The sequence below is a fragment of the Camellia sinensis genome, chromosome 2 (assembly GCF_055761805.1).
Source record: "Camellia sinensis isolate YWXY chromosome 2, ASM5576180v1, whole genome shotgun sequence".
Classification (NCBI taxonomy): Eukaryota; Viridiplantae; Streptophyta; class Magnoliopsida; order Ericales; family Theaceae; genus Camellia; species Camellia sinensis.
The window spans coordinates 116,268,671-116,283,822 of NC_138962.1; the positions used below are offsets into that span (position 1 = coordinate 116,268,671).

Consider the following 15,152-nt stretch of genomic DNA (forward strand, 5'->3'; position numbering starts at 1 on the left):
TTTACTAAAGTATCATCTCAATCATAAGTAGATGACAGCTCATCTCTATTATCTATCAAGGAAATATGATGGCTTTTTGACATACTGGCCTGGCTCCATTTGATTATATTTCACTCACATTGTCCACACTTTTTACCTTTTCCTTTCCAAATCCCTATCAAAACCCATGATCCAAACACTGGCAAAATATTTGGGGAAAACATTTTGGCACCCCAAGAAAATACTTGGGAAAAACCTCTTAAAATTCTTTTAAAAGAAAATGTAATTTATTTATAACAAGAAATATTTTTCTAGAATTTAAAAAACAAGCACCCAACATTTTGTTGCATTTAGATATAATAATCGACTTCAAATGCTTTTGAAATGGCCAACAACCATCGAAACATCTTTCTTAGTAAGCATTCCTCTACCACACAACTAATATTTAGTATCACATCTTCCATTTCAATTCCTATACTGTATCCCAATCTCTATCTCCCAACTCCAGTTATACTAGCAAACTAAGTACCAAAACAATGGACATCAAATCAATTTCCAGCTATGGGGGCCGAATAATTTCAATTAGGAAGAGGCCAAGGACTTTGATTGACATCCGACTAAAATAATTCAGCCTTGACCAAGGACATAAGGCCAAATAAATGAGTCGGCAGAAAAAAGAGCCGAACAGGAGCCAACACTCAATAAGAAGGCCGAATAGGTAACTACGTACGAGATCAAGAATGGGCCTGACCCTCAGACCCGAGGTAATATAAAAATGGGGGAATGTCAACTAAAGCAGGTATGTGAGAATAGATGACATAACTTGAAATAGAAATAAACTAGAGAGAATACTGACTTGTCTATTAGAATGCTAATTCCGGCACCCCCGATCGGAGTGTTCATCCCTTTTTTAGGTAACGATCAGAGGATCAAGGACGTCTGATTGAATTCAGGAGTATTTCCAACCCACTTCTCCACAATTGGCGCCATCTGTGGGAATACTCAAGCATGCTCATGGTAGGCATAACAGATGATCCTTCACTCGTTGCTAACGATGTTACACCAAGAGATGATGTTACTCCAAGAAACACGCTTGGATGGAGAATATCACCGCGAGAAGGGCCCTGAATTTCGACTCGCTAGCTCAAACCTCGCCCTTAACCTCAATGTAGGAGACTATGCAAACGATCATGGATCAAGCGAAATGAAATGAGCAACACCTTAAAGATATGGCAACTGATGACGAGCATTTACGTAAAGAATTGGCCTTGGAGGTAGCCAAATCCCAACAGGCCGCATGCCTTGACCGGGGTCGATCCCCAGGAAAGAAGGATGATCGACGACGTCGACTTCGAAAACACGGTAATGGCAGCGACTCTAACTCACCATTCCAAGAGCCCAGAAAGAAGGGACGAGTCGATATATCCAGCTCATCCGAAGGGAGTCCATACGTAAGGCACGGGTGAGGGAAAGAAAGTGATGATTCAGATAAGGAAGACAGGCTTGACCCTTTCCTATGACGTATTGCAAAGGCTGTGCTACCTAAAAAGTTCAAAGCTCTACCATTCACCTTGTATGACGAAAAATCGGATCCAATTGACCATATTCGTCATTATAAACAAGCGATGACGTTACATGCTGATGACGAAGCCCTCATGTGTCAAATATTTCCATGTAGCCTAGGGTCATTGGCCGTTAGATGGTATTATAACCTGGAGCCAGCATCAATAAAAAGTTTTCACGAACTCCAAAAATCCTTCAGGGCCAGATTCATTACCAACGAAGTTCAGCCAAAGCAAGCCGACTCTCTCTGGGCAATGCAAATTAAACCAGAAAAAACCCTCCATGAGTATTTAATGCGATATTGGGAATGTTTCAACCTGGTGGATGATGCCTACAATGACTCCATGGCCATTACTGCCTTTAACATGGGATTATATCCTGATAGTCCTCTACGCAGTTCATTGACCATACAGCCACCCAAAAGAGTTTGGGCATTAATGAAAAAAGTTAAAGAATATTGTGAGGTGGAAGACGATGCCCTACGGGTCAAAGCCGGGCAGAAAGCTATTAAGACGGCTCCATCTAGTCTCGTTCAACCAATAAACATCGTGCCGTCAAGAAGCCCCGAACCGCGAAATCGGGCTAAACGAGACAAAAGGCGTGATTCGCATCGTTCGAGCGATCAGTGTTCACGCAAATCAAATAAACAATATCAAGTGAACAGCAGATGCACAAGATGTTCGGACAAGAAGTACACAGAATTGGTAGAGCCGATCAGCAAGATCTTCTCGAAAGTCCAACACCTTTCGTTCTTTAAATGGCTGTCCAAAGAATTTGAGCGCGGTTTAACTTGCTCAAGCATGGCGTCGTCGGCCGAAGTGAGTGTTTTCTTCAAATCGTTGCTTGCACAAACAAAATGATAAGTACATGGAATAGAAGCCGAATAAGCATATAAAAATGAGTAAAGAAATAGGACTATACGGCCACCTGGTTTGCCTTTTAGTCTAGGCACAAGATCCAGGCGATCTTCGCCTTCGCCGAATTCCCAGTTACCGCGGACAACGACTATGACATCATCGACACGCTTACCAAAGCTAGCAAGCATAGTCACCAGATGGTGATCAATGTCCTTGGCCCTGAGAAAGTAGCGTCCTTGCCGACTAGAAGACTTCGCCAAGGCATAACAATGCCGAATAGCAGGGATGCCTAGATTAATCCTAAGACAATGATTTAATTCTACTATGCTCATTATGATCCGGTAAAAATTTACATTTGGCTAAGAAGGGATTAGACCCCAGTAACAAAGAACGGCCCTCATAAATAGATAAAGATGGAAACGGACTCCGCCCTCAGCGATTAATAAGAGAGGAAAGATGATCGTACTTGCATTAGCCCTCTTCATATCAACTACGTTGTCTGCCATGAGTGACAGATGGACGTCATCTGGAATCGAGAAATGGCGTCGAAAAGCGAAAATACAGTCTGCAAAAAGAGGCCTTTTAGGCGTGTCGCCATTTAAATCAGAATAGAAAACACGCTAACTAAAAAAGGAAACGAATAAGAAAATGGGAGCTAGAAAGAGAACGAAATACAAGGGAGAAGAACTTACAGTTTAGAGAGAGGAGGACAATGGGGAGCAGACAGAAGTTGCAGAGGTCTTGGAAGAGAGATACTGTGAACGAGCCAAAAAGCCTTACACATTCAAAAAATATTCAAAAAGACAGCGCAGATGTGTATCGCATTAAATGAGCAACGTGTACGAAAAGGCGGGAAGTTACAATCATTTCTAAAATCGTGTTCATTCTGACGCTTCGGTATTGGAAGTAGTGCAAGCATTGTATTTTTTGACTTTCCATATGCAAAACCAAACATTCCGGCTAATTGGTATTAGTCAGATGTTCAGGGAGCATTGTAGGAGCCGAATAGTTTCAATTAGGAAGAGGCCAAGGACTTTGATCGACATCCGGCTAAAGTAATTCGGCCTTGACCAAGGACATAAGGCCGAATAAACAAGTAGGCAGTATAAAGAGCCGAGCAGAAGCCAACACTCACTAAGAAGGCTGAATAGGTAACTACGTGCGAGATCAAGAGTGGGCCTGACTCTCAGGCCCAGAGGTAATATAAAAAGAGGGGAATGTTAACTGATGTAGATATGTGAGAATAAATGACATAACTTGAAATAGAAGTAAAGTAGAGAGAATACTGACTTATCTGTCGGAATGATAATTATGGCACCCCCGACTAGAGTGTTCATCCCTTTTTTAGGTAACGATCAAAGGATCAAGGACATCTGACTGAATTCAAGAGTATTTTCAACCCACTTCTCCACACCAGCCATCAAAACCAAATTGCAAGTTTTCTGTTTTCCAATCAAGTAGCCATTGTGAACTAATGCAATTGGATAAAAAGCATAAAAGAACACTTTGATTGTCAATTTTGAAATGAACCTACATTCATCCAAAACAAGCTACAACTATTCAGTTCCAATTGTTCAATTACTCTAAAAATCAATTGAGACAAACTTACAAAAAAGACAACTTACATATAACAGCTATTCGAACCCAAGTTTGCTAGCTTCAGAGAGCTCCACAACACCTGAAAAAACATTTTTCTTTGAATCTCCCAACTATGAACTTTGCAATTCTCATGGCAACCCAAAATCTAAGCTTTTGGCGTTGGCGTTCTCTTAGCCTTTTTGTTTCCCTTCTCCGATAAAGCCTTCCCAAAGAACTCCACAATCCGCTCATGTGATTCAAGAAGCATCTCGGTCCGCTTCATCTCCATGTCCCTTTGTATCGCCTCGACTTCTCTCGCCAACTCCATCTTCATCCTCACCATCCTCATAAACCTATCTCCCAATCCCTTAATTGTCGCCACCATCTCCGCCACCGAGTCTCCCTCACTCTTCATCCTCACGCCATCACCACTACCACCACCACCTCTCTTCCCCAAACCTAACCTCTCTCAATACCCATCTCTCACAAACGTAGTAGACACAAAATTAGGGTTAGGGTTAGGGTTACGATAAGATTTTTTTTCGTCCCAAGAATCACTGTAACACTTGATCGACCGAGAATTTTGATCCGAAACCCGCCGATCCCATTGCTCATCGACCTATGAACACTCCAATTTTCAGTAACACCACGCTTCACGCTCTGTTACACTCTGATTTTAGATTTAGAGGGTTTGGGGTGCACTACCGACGTGTATTTTTTTATTTTTTTAGATTATATTATTTGTCTATTTTTTTGCGTATTTTTTTTTTTTTTTATAAAAAGTCTAAAAATATATTTATTTAGATCATTCTAAATACTTTTTAAATTGAAAAATGATTTACAAGATCACTAATGTGTAACTGAAATGATTGGTTGATGAGTAGGAAAGATATGAGAGAGAGTGTCTTACCTTATGCTCTGTTTGTTCGAATGAAAAATATTTTTCTGAAAATGTTTTTCTGGGAAAGCATTTTTCTATGTTTAGTGGTGATGGTGGTCGGGCGACAACAATGGTGACGACGATGATGGTGGCGGTGGCTGTGGTGATGGTGATGTAGTAGTGGAGGTGAGAGGGGTGTGTTGGTGGAGGTGAAAATGGTAAAATTTTAGTTCAAAAAACGTTTTTCACTTCTTAAAAATGAAAAATATTTTCTATTCAAGTAGGCTTGTTTTTCATTGACTATGGAAAATATTTTCCATTGACTTTCGTTTTTCATTATACCAAACAATAGAAAATACAAAAAATATTTTTCAAAAACTATTTTCCGTCCAAATAAACAGAATATTAGATATTCTAAAAATCCATGCAGAAAATAGGGAGAGAAGCTCTCAAACCTTTCTTTTTAGGTATAAAAAAATCTAAATCTACACTATGAAAATATTTTTGGAGCTAGCCAAAAAGAAGCTGGAAATCGCTTCAGAGAGAGGCTTTCCCACGCCTTTGCGGGGTCTCTATTGCTTACATAAATTAAGATATAAAAAAAAATCATTATAAGAATTCAAAAAGATAATATATGATCTTGTTACTTTATAGTTTAGCAAATTTTAGTTTATAGAAAAAAGAAAATTGAACTGATTAAGCTTAAACATTATTTTTTAAATTACTAATTAAGCTTGCATAATCAAACTAATTTAGCATAATTATATTGGATTACCTTAAGGTTTTAAAATTGTGCCATTTTTTCATCAAGAATTCGTTAGTCCTATACATGAAAAAAAATGATATTGACATCATATTTACACTAAAATATATATTATTTCTTGTTTATGCTTATGTCTACACACTTTTTTGCATTAATTCCTATTGCTTTAACATTACGAAAAAGAGATCAATGTAATTATACCAAATTTATAGACATATTGTAATTTTTGCCTGAACCTTATATGGATGGTTAGTGTATTTATTTATTTATTTTTCTAAACATTGCAGAATTTTTTTTCAAATTTAGTATAAAAAAACCCTAAATCCTAATCGGCGACTTTATTCATTTATGCCCACGAGCGGCTTGCATCCAGAATGGAAGAAATGATCTAAGGCAGGAGGGCAGGCCCGGCTGGCTAGGGCCAGGTCAAAACAAAAATTCTATGATATCCCAATATTTTCTGGCAACACAGCAAGAATTCTATGATATCCACAAAGCTTTTATTGATTTCCAGAATTTTCAGATGCACGCGCGCGCACACAAAAAAAACAAGAAAGTGCCCCGAGATGTAAATTCCTCCATAATATTATTCACTTGGTAAAGAACAATCAACTGACGGCCAACACAATACAATCATTAGAGTCACAAACATATTTATAAATAAAAAAAATTAAAAAATAAAAAGCATAGATCAGCTGGGAAGAGTCAAACACAACTGTCACCAATCCATTTTGATAGCAGCAGCAGCAGCAAGCTCATGGAAAAGGAAGACACTCATCTTCACAACAACAGTTGGGATGTGATAACCACAACACCAAAACCATGTTCCCAAAATGTTTTCTGATAATAAAATCTGAAACTAACCGCATTTTCTTGGATCACACTGTTATCCCAAATTAACATTTGAAATTAACCACAACAACAAAACCAAGAATACTATACACAACTCAAAAGCCTGAGAAAATTAACTCTTTGCATCGTAACAAATAAATGTACAACAATGGTAATGATTTTGTGTTGTAAACAGCGCTCTAATTTACATTGCATCATTCTGTGAAAAATTACGATAGGAAGGATACAAACTCAAGTATTACAATTTCTATCCTTCGGATAGCAAACAATTGAAGTGTGGCTAGAGTGAAAGGGAGATGTATTATGATGCAGCCTAAATAATATGATATACTTGACACAGAGAGAAAAAATAATTTTAAAAACAAGCCTAAAAGAATATGACAACTACAGTTTTTACAAAAAAGAAGAAGATTAGATGCACACAACAAAATCACCTAGTCATCTCCTGGGGGGATCGAAAATTGGGTTCATTTCAATTTCTCCACCTCCAAACTCCCTAAACCCCCCGAACTTCTCAGCTTCTCTTGCAATCTGAATATCATCAGCTCCATAGTATTGAACAAAAATTTTTACAACAAAACGAGGAATCAATGCTCCGATTGGGATGCCAAGCAAGCACAACCAAAACAATCCTGTTTGAGCAAGATGAACGATGGCCCTGCAAAATTAATTTTAAGAGTTGTACTTCAGTCTTTGATCTGCCAAGCAAACAATGATGAGAATTGACATTATGAAAGTCAAGAGCAGAAGAACATTTCCATTTATAAGAAAATGGATTCAATAATAAATGCTCGTGCTTTATTCATTATATAAAGTGCAAAGCAATTTTAAAGAAAGTAGAGACTACGCAGTTCAACTGTCACAGATGGTCACTAAACACATAAAGCCACCAATGGTACACTTAAGACAACAACGTTCATCCTCTGCCCTTAGCAGGGTGGCGCTATGCATTCATCAGGGTATTCAACTGAATAATATACAGGTTTTTTTTTTTTTTTGGCTTACCTATATATATGATATATGTAAAGAGTGGAAAATTAGTCATGAATCCCAACACATTCTATAATTACCTTACAATTTACAAAAAAAATTGGTGAAAAATAGGAGACCATGTAACACTCATAAATATTGAATTTTAACAATGACATAATCCTAGGTGGTGTCACTAACCAATAAAAATATGATTGAATATGTCATCCCTTATACCCAATATTTACTCTACACTGTAATATTCTCTCCCTCTTTTTTGTTTTCTGTGGATTCTCTAATCTTATTTTTGAACAAGACATTCTACCCAGAACTATGTATGGTGTAGATATTAATTAGGTGTGATGTTTGTTTGATCACCGATAATTTTTCTCGTTATTATGCATCACAAAATTTTTGTAAAATTGCAATTAGTTTTATGTTCCCAGAAAAGATTTCTTTGCTTACATTTAATACCCATGTTTTGGAGTGACTCTGTAAAGAATACGATAGAAAGAATTTCTGGAACCGCTATTGGACCTTAGTGGTAGCAAACCACTGCTTGTATTGGTTAGGGATCACAACCCCACCTTTGTTTTGTAAATGCTGTAAAATTTGTATATAATAAACTCTTTAAAAAAAAAAAATCTTGGTACTCTTCAAAGAACCCACACGGGTGGGGGTAAAAAGTCCCATATTTGACTCTCATGGGGCGCATAACACTCGACTTAACTGATATGGTTTGTGGGTGATTGTATGTATCTGGAGTTTATTTATAAGGCCAAACTGAAAGTGAGATCCATGGATATTAAATTGACTCTCTTCAGAAAAAGCTTTATGAGTTTTTCCAAGTGCTTCTCAACTGGGGACACAACCCTACACAGAAGTGCAAGTCTTTTGTGTTCAGTTTTTGGTTTCTTTTTTATTTTTCAGCTTATATCATGCTTCTTACATTTTTCGTTTATCAAACTGAAATAAAAAATTAGTTTGAGAGGAGCTTCCTAACAGAAAGGCCATAGTGCATGCAGCAACTAACATTCAAAGATATCAATAACAAATGTCAAGAATGTTGGCAATGCAAACTAACACAAAATTATGATGCAATTGTCGTGTGCAACTAAGGCACACAAGCAAGAAGGGTGGGCACAAATGCAAAGTCCATCATGCTATGAGATTCAATGATGTAGCATTCATTTTCCATGGGCAACAGAAGCATAGAAGCAAGGAAGGCAAGTACATGCGCACAAATATAAATAGGTATATTCAATATGTAAACAAAAAATTAGCAAAGAGATCTTACCAGTAACCAGGTAATACGGGTATAGCATCAATAACGAGGACACAAATAAAGGTTGCAACTATAGATCCCCAAACGGCTGCATGAGTAATCCAAGTCCACCGAATCACATCCATGGCCAAGTGTATATTAACCAGAATCACCACTGCAAGTGTCCAAAGATCTCCTAAGCTCGAAGCATCAATGGTGCTGTGCCAGTACACAAAGAGGGGAAGAAAGAAGGCAGCTACACTTTGCCACAAAGTGTCCGCCATTGTTATCCAAAATAGTTTTGCATTATAGCTTTCCCCTCTCTGTCCAGACCCATAAAGCTGAGGATACCTTAGAAGAGTCATTCTACTTAGATCCTTGTCTAGGATCCCAACAAAGATTGTAGGAAATGAAGTATAAATTACTGAATACAAGACGCTGCTCCACTCAGTAATTGCAGTTGTCAAAGTGAAACCAGTGAAAAGCGTATACCTACACCATACAATTAATCATACAATATCAGCTACATAGTTAAAGAGTGTTTTTGTATACAACCAGTGTTCGTACTAAACATGCATAATTTCCAGCCTCATTCAATTAACTAAACAGTTATTTAACATTCATCACTTTTAAATACTGGTTGTCAGCCAAATGTCTTGGCTCAAGGTAAAAGTATGTCAAAGTCCAACCCTTTTTTTTCTCACCCAGAAGGCCCCTGTATCAAATGTGGTTGCAACTATTATTTTTGCAACTAGCTTTAATATATTTTTGGCCAAGTTTAAACTAGGAAAATTAGGGAACAATCAGAAGAGGACCAAAAATAGAAAGAGAAATGCAGAATTTCACTACAATAAATAGTTTTAACTTATATATGTACTTTTTTTTTAAAAAGAAAAACCAAAAAAAAAAAATTTATAGTATTACTCTCCTTTCATACTCCCGACATGTTACAATTGAAGACTTAGTTAAAGGGTCAGGCAAAGCCTTCAACCAAGGTCGGATATTATGTCCTCAAATTTTGTCAGCTAAGCTGATTGACATTTTCACATCACAATTGTTCTAGTACAGATTTTTGTATCTGAACATACGTTACAAAAAAAAAATATTAAACTCACCAAAATAAGACAAGAACAAACACCGCATTCCTGTAAAAATTGTATAATATCATGTAGCCCATCCGCTGGTAATTCCAATGTCCATGAACCAATAAAAGGGGAACCAAGAATCTGAACTGCCCCATTGAAAAATCTGATGCCATGACAGCTTGCCGACCCTCTTGCCCGCTGATACCAACTCCCACATCAGCCATTTGGATCATTGAAACATCATTAGCACCTGTGAACATTCAATCAAAACTTCTGTTATCAGGGCAAAGTCCCAATAGATTAGATAAAATGCTTTTCATTATGAGATATCAATCTAATTAAGAATAATAATAAAGCAGAAAGAATAGCGAGGGAGACATTTACCATCCCCTATGGCAAGAGTCATATCATCTGTCTTGTTCTTTACGAGGTTAACAATTCCAGCCTTTTGCAATGGAGCCACACGGCAACATAGCACAACAGAACATTTACTGGCTAATTGGAAGAGCTGCAAAATTGAGAAGAGTTCGTCAAGTCAGAATAGAGCTAGCGCAACATCTTGTGAGGAAGATAGAGGAGAAGATTGGTTAGATTACAAGTATTGACCTGGTCATCAAGTTCAGTCTCAAGGATATAAACAAGGCTTGTTCCGTCAATGACCAAGGCAAGTGAACTTGCACCAGCTCCAGAATTTCCTTCAGTATTATTGTGCACAGCACCAGACACTGTCATGAGCTTCTTAGACATAATCAATGCATCTTCTAAACTCTTTTTACATGATTCCTTGGAGTTGCTGTTAATAACAATCTGGGTCATCTTGCTTGTCAAAAGTCTAGAGGAGTAGCCAATGGAAATGGCAGTTTCTTGCTTGTCCCCAGTCAAAACCCAGACCTTAATACCTGCCACTCTTAGAGACTCTATAGCTTCTGGCACGCCTTTTTGCAGTTTATCTTCGATTCCAGAGGCACCCAATATAGTCAGGGACTTTTCTACATTGCTAGCAACCTTACGTAGTAAAGCTGCCCTTCCAATCAAAGCAGTGCTTGCTGTCTCATAAGAAGACTGCCATTGCTCAAATTCTGAAGAATTTAGTTCCCGCATTCCCACAACAAGCGTTCTCAAACCCACAGATGAATAAGAGTGAATATGGGCTTCAGTTTCACGTATTACGTTCAAGTTCAAGGATTTATCTATTACACTAAACATGGTTGTGTCAGCACCTTTTACAAAGACTTTTACGCTCTTGTCAGGGAAACCAAGTATAACTGACATCCTCTTCCGATCACTATCAAACTCATGCAAACCTAAAACATTAAACCTGCATTGCCCATAAAGGGATAGCACCAAAAACAAGAGACAGAAAGGTTTACATGTCATGAAGAAAGAAAGGCAAATTAATCAACTATAACCATAAGCAACAACAAGCATATGTGTTTTTTTAAACCTTTATCCTTGCTACTACACAAGAATCAGAAAAGCAAAGATTTAATATTTTTTTTTTTAAAAAAGGAAAATTAAATCAAAAATAAAAACCTACCCTATCACCACCACCACACCCTCAAAAATCATGGGATTATCTTGCTATTATCACTGGAAATTTGCACGAGAAGAGACAACAAGCATACGTGTTTCTTTATTTTGGAAGAATAATATTTTTGGAAGTCAAACATGTGCTATAAAAAATTTAAAGAATTTATTTTCAATAAAGAGCCGTCTTCTTCCACTTCACAAATGGAAGCAGCTGAAGATTTCTGAAAATAACAGCCAATCTGTAACCAAGCCTCCATACCAATCATAACCTAGTGGTAGTACCTAATAGTAGCATAAGAATCACACAGAAGCAAAAAAGTTCAGAAAGTTCGAAAAAACACTACAAAATTACCTTTGTCTTTCTCCTTGAACATCTATAACTATGTGGCCGGAGGTTCGTTCTATAAGCGTAAAACCATAGGCAGCAGCAGCATAAACCAATGCCTGTTCATCCGGAGATTCCCCTTGATAATCTATCAAACTCAGTGTAGGATCAGATGTCTCAACAATAAGAGGCACAATTGTGTTGCAAGCGGCCAATGCAAGGAAGAAATCATGAACATGTTTGCCTTCTATTGTATGCTTCCCGCTTTTGGATAGGTCTAGAAGCTCTGGATCAACCTTCACCTTCATCTTCGGCCTCAGAACCTGCCCACCCACTGATACCAAAGACAGGAGACAGTGCATGAAATATTCAGCTGGTAAGAAAGACAACACATATTTTTCCCAGCAATCAAAAAACAAAAACAAAAACAAAAACAAAAACGTAATACCTTGACCCGTGTATCCCACTTGTTCGTCTTGTGAACTCATTTTCCCACCACTGTAATCTACACCCCAAATGCTTGCACATTTAAATTCCATCTTGTTCTCAGTCAAGGTACCAGTTTTGTCTGAGAATATGTACTTTACTTGTCCCAGATCTTCATTTATATTTAAAGCCCTGCACTGGAATCTTGAATCTGAGGCTTCGTCATACATTTGGGAATCCCTGATCATGAAGTAAGCTTGACCAACACGGACAAGCTCCATAGAAATGTACAAAGAAATCGGGATCATGATCTGGAACACAATAACTGACATGAGAAATATAAAGAAAACCTCCATCCCCCATCCATAATAGTTATAGTTTTCGCCTGTAGAGAAATCTACTTTCCTGAAAAAGGGGATGTAAGCCAGTTCATGCTTATGGCGCACTAACCAAACACCGGCACAAATGCAGACCACAGTACACAAAGAAACAAGAAAGACAGAGAGAAGAATAATCTCCCGGTTCATACGGGTCTCAATTCGGCTCCTCTTAGACGGAGCACCAGAGTTGTTGAGCATTGCTTTGGTCTCCCCGCCAGCATACACTGCAACCCCAAGTGCCCACGCAGTGTTCTTGATCTCACAGCCACGAAGAATAATATTAGACGGTCCGAGAGAAACCCGTTTCCCATCAATTTCCATGTTTGCATGGAATCCATAGATGTTCCTGTTAGGTTTCTCACACTTGATCAACCCACTAATCTTTTCCTTCTCGGGAACTTTTGAAACGGTCTCTTGCTTTGCATACCGTGTCTTCAAGTTTGACTCCCCATCTAAATTAATGGTCTGGACATAGGCTACACTGGTTGGATCACTGGTTGAGAGCAGCACCATATCACAGGGAATAGTCTGATTTGCAACAATTTTAATGATTTCGCCTACCTGGATATCCTTCCACTTCTTCTCTTGAAACTGATCATTTACCAAAACTGTTGCTAATCGATTGTTCTCAATTCGGTCAGACCGGTGCCGCCTATAGTCCTCATATGCATCCTTAACTGCAGTAACTAAGAGCACAAAGGATAATGGCAAGATCGAAGCTGCTCGACCAAAGACTGCAAGCTGTGGAAGCTGATTGAGAACAGCAATCACAAGGAAATATATGTATGCAACTCTATGAAACTGTTCAAAGAGATTGCGAGGCAAAAAGGTTAAGGCGGAATATTTCGCAGTCCTAACCGAATTCCCAGCAAATTCAAACCTCTCATTCGTCTTCTCGGGATCATTTATATAAATTAGCCTTGCATCCTCATCATTAATCTCTTTCTGGGACACACTAAGCGCTTCAGAATCAGCACCCCTTGACCCATGCCGCATATTTTTGGATCCCAAATCACCAAAACTCACCTCCCGGATAGAATTTCCGGCGGAAGCCTTGGACTGGATTGATGAAACACTATGCTGGGACGGCGACAAGCCCAAGATAGGATCAGGAAGTGGGGACACCTCAATTGGGTTATTGGAATCCATCCCAGAAACAGGTTTGGACAGATCGGTGAAGATGGGTGTGTAGGGCAAGTCTTGGGTGCCTGGGGTTCTAGGGGAAGGGATCAAAAGGGGCCGGTTTGAGGTCATGATCTGATTCTCAGAAACCACTTGAACAGCAGCACAGAATCAATTTTAACAAAATTCATACAAAACCCAGATTCTGATCTCAACTAAAGTCTAAAATTCACAACAAAAGCAACAGAGACATACAGAGCTAGAACCCAAAAAAATAAAAAAAAGCACAAAAGGGGGGAAAGTAGTGTCTAGTGTTTTGGGAGAAATATTTGTTTAGTACAACAGTTGTGAACACATAAAACCCCAACTATACATATACAATTTTAAAGAGAGCTTAAGGTAAGCTCTCTATCTATGTATATAGATAGATAGACATAGAAAGGCTTAGCTAAAATCGGGATTGGATCGTTTGGGGACTTACTTGGATGTAGACGAAGATATTATCTTAGAGGTGATTCTGGAGCTGGGTCTCGTTTCTCTTGTGAAGCAGAGAGAGAGAGAGAGAGAGAGAGAGAGAGAGAGAACAAATGCGTGTATATGAAGGGAAAAGAGAGAATTTTCAAGGTCAAAACCATTGTTCCTCATTAGACAGAGAGAGAGAAAGATAGCAGGCGACGATTGCAAGAAATTGGGAAGGAGTCGTAACGGGTGGCGACAACATGAGCAATTCAAAACCAAAATCAAAATCAAAAATTAGGAAAACAAACAAAAACAAAGGTTTTATTTGAAATATATATATAGTTAGTTGATTATTTAATTTTTTAACTATTTTAATAAATAGTTATATTTAAAAAATTTGTGATACTATATGTATCAATTAGTATACTAATTAGTATACTAACACTAGTTATTAGTTATGACATTATTATTGATCCTACTCATTAATCATATTATAAATATCAAAATTTCTTAAATTATATTATATCATCAATTGGTACACTAATTAGTATATTAATTGGTACATATAATATCATTATTGAAAAATTAGTTGATTTTTATAAATTGATTTGATGATTATGATTATGATAAAAAAAAATTATAAATAAAATATGATATTTTTTTTATTTATTTTAATTTATTTTATCTTTAAATAGATTATTTTAATCCAATCTTCCTCTTAAATATCTAAAAATAAAAAATAAAAAATAAAGGAATTTAAAAAATAAATAACAAAAAAAAATTTAGTAAGACAAAAAAGTCTTCGAAAGCGAGGAAAGAGAAAGAGATAGAGAAAGAGGAGTTGTTAGTCGTTGTTCTAGAAGGGGGGGAAGGGTAATAAATGAATTAATATGTTTGGAGAAGAAGTTGTCTGAATTTGACCACAGATTATTATGTTTTGTATATTTGTGTGGTGTATGTAAGTGCTCATTTTGAATGGGAATTATATTAAATTTCAAAGTCAATTAATGTCTGCCTGCTTCCTACGTAAATTTGTCAATATATTTAACTAATTAATTCATATTTAATCTTTTTATTAAAAAAAAAATACTCAGGTTCCTAGAATACTGTTAACTATTAG

General features: G+C 37.4%; 1 protein-coding gene across 1 annotated transcript; it reads right to left on the reverse strand.

The window, feature by feature from the left end:
• Positions 1–6,630: 6,630 nt before the first annotated feature.
• Positions 6,631–14,314, reverse strand: LOC114266240 (phospholipid-transporting ATPase 1). The gene is made up of 7 exons (XM_082915462.1): positions 12,094–14,314; positions 11,673–11,979; positions 10,397–11,108; positions 10,175–10,298; positions 9,821–10,040; positions 8,739–9,197; positions 6,631–7,130 (listed from the first exon to the last, which is right to left on the reverse strand). The coding sequence occupies exons 1-7, from the start codon at positions 13,703–13,705 to the stop codon at positions 6,911–6,913; spliced, it is 3,654 nt and encodes a 1,217-aa protein (XP_082771588.1). The 5' UTR covers positions 13,706–14,314; the 3' UTR covers positions 6,631–6,910.
• Positions 14,315–15,152: the final 838 nt, after the last annotated feature.

Bases quoted from the DNA above. Each gene is read 5' to 3' on its own strand.
- LOC114266240 (XM_082915462.1), bottom strand. From the start codon at position 13,705: ATGACCTCAAACCGGCCCCTTTTGATCCCTTCCCCTAGAACCCCAGGC. The intron at 11,980-12,093 runs GTATTACGTTTT...CTTTGGTATCAG, and splicing joins AGTGGGATACACGGGTCAAG to TGGGTGGGCAGGTTCTGAGG. The intron at 10,299-10,396 runs GTCAATACTTGT...TCAATTTTGCAG, and splicing joins AGACTGAACTTGATGACCAG to CTCTTCCAATTAGCCAGTAA.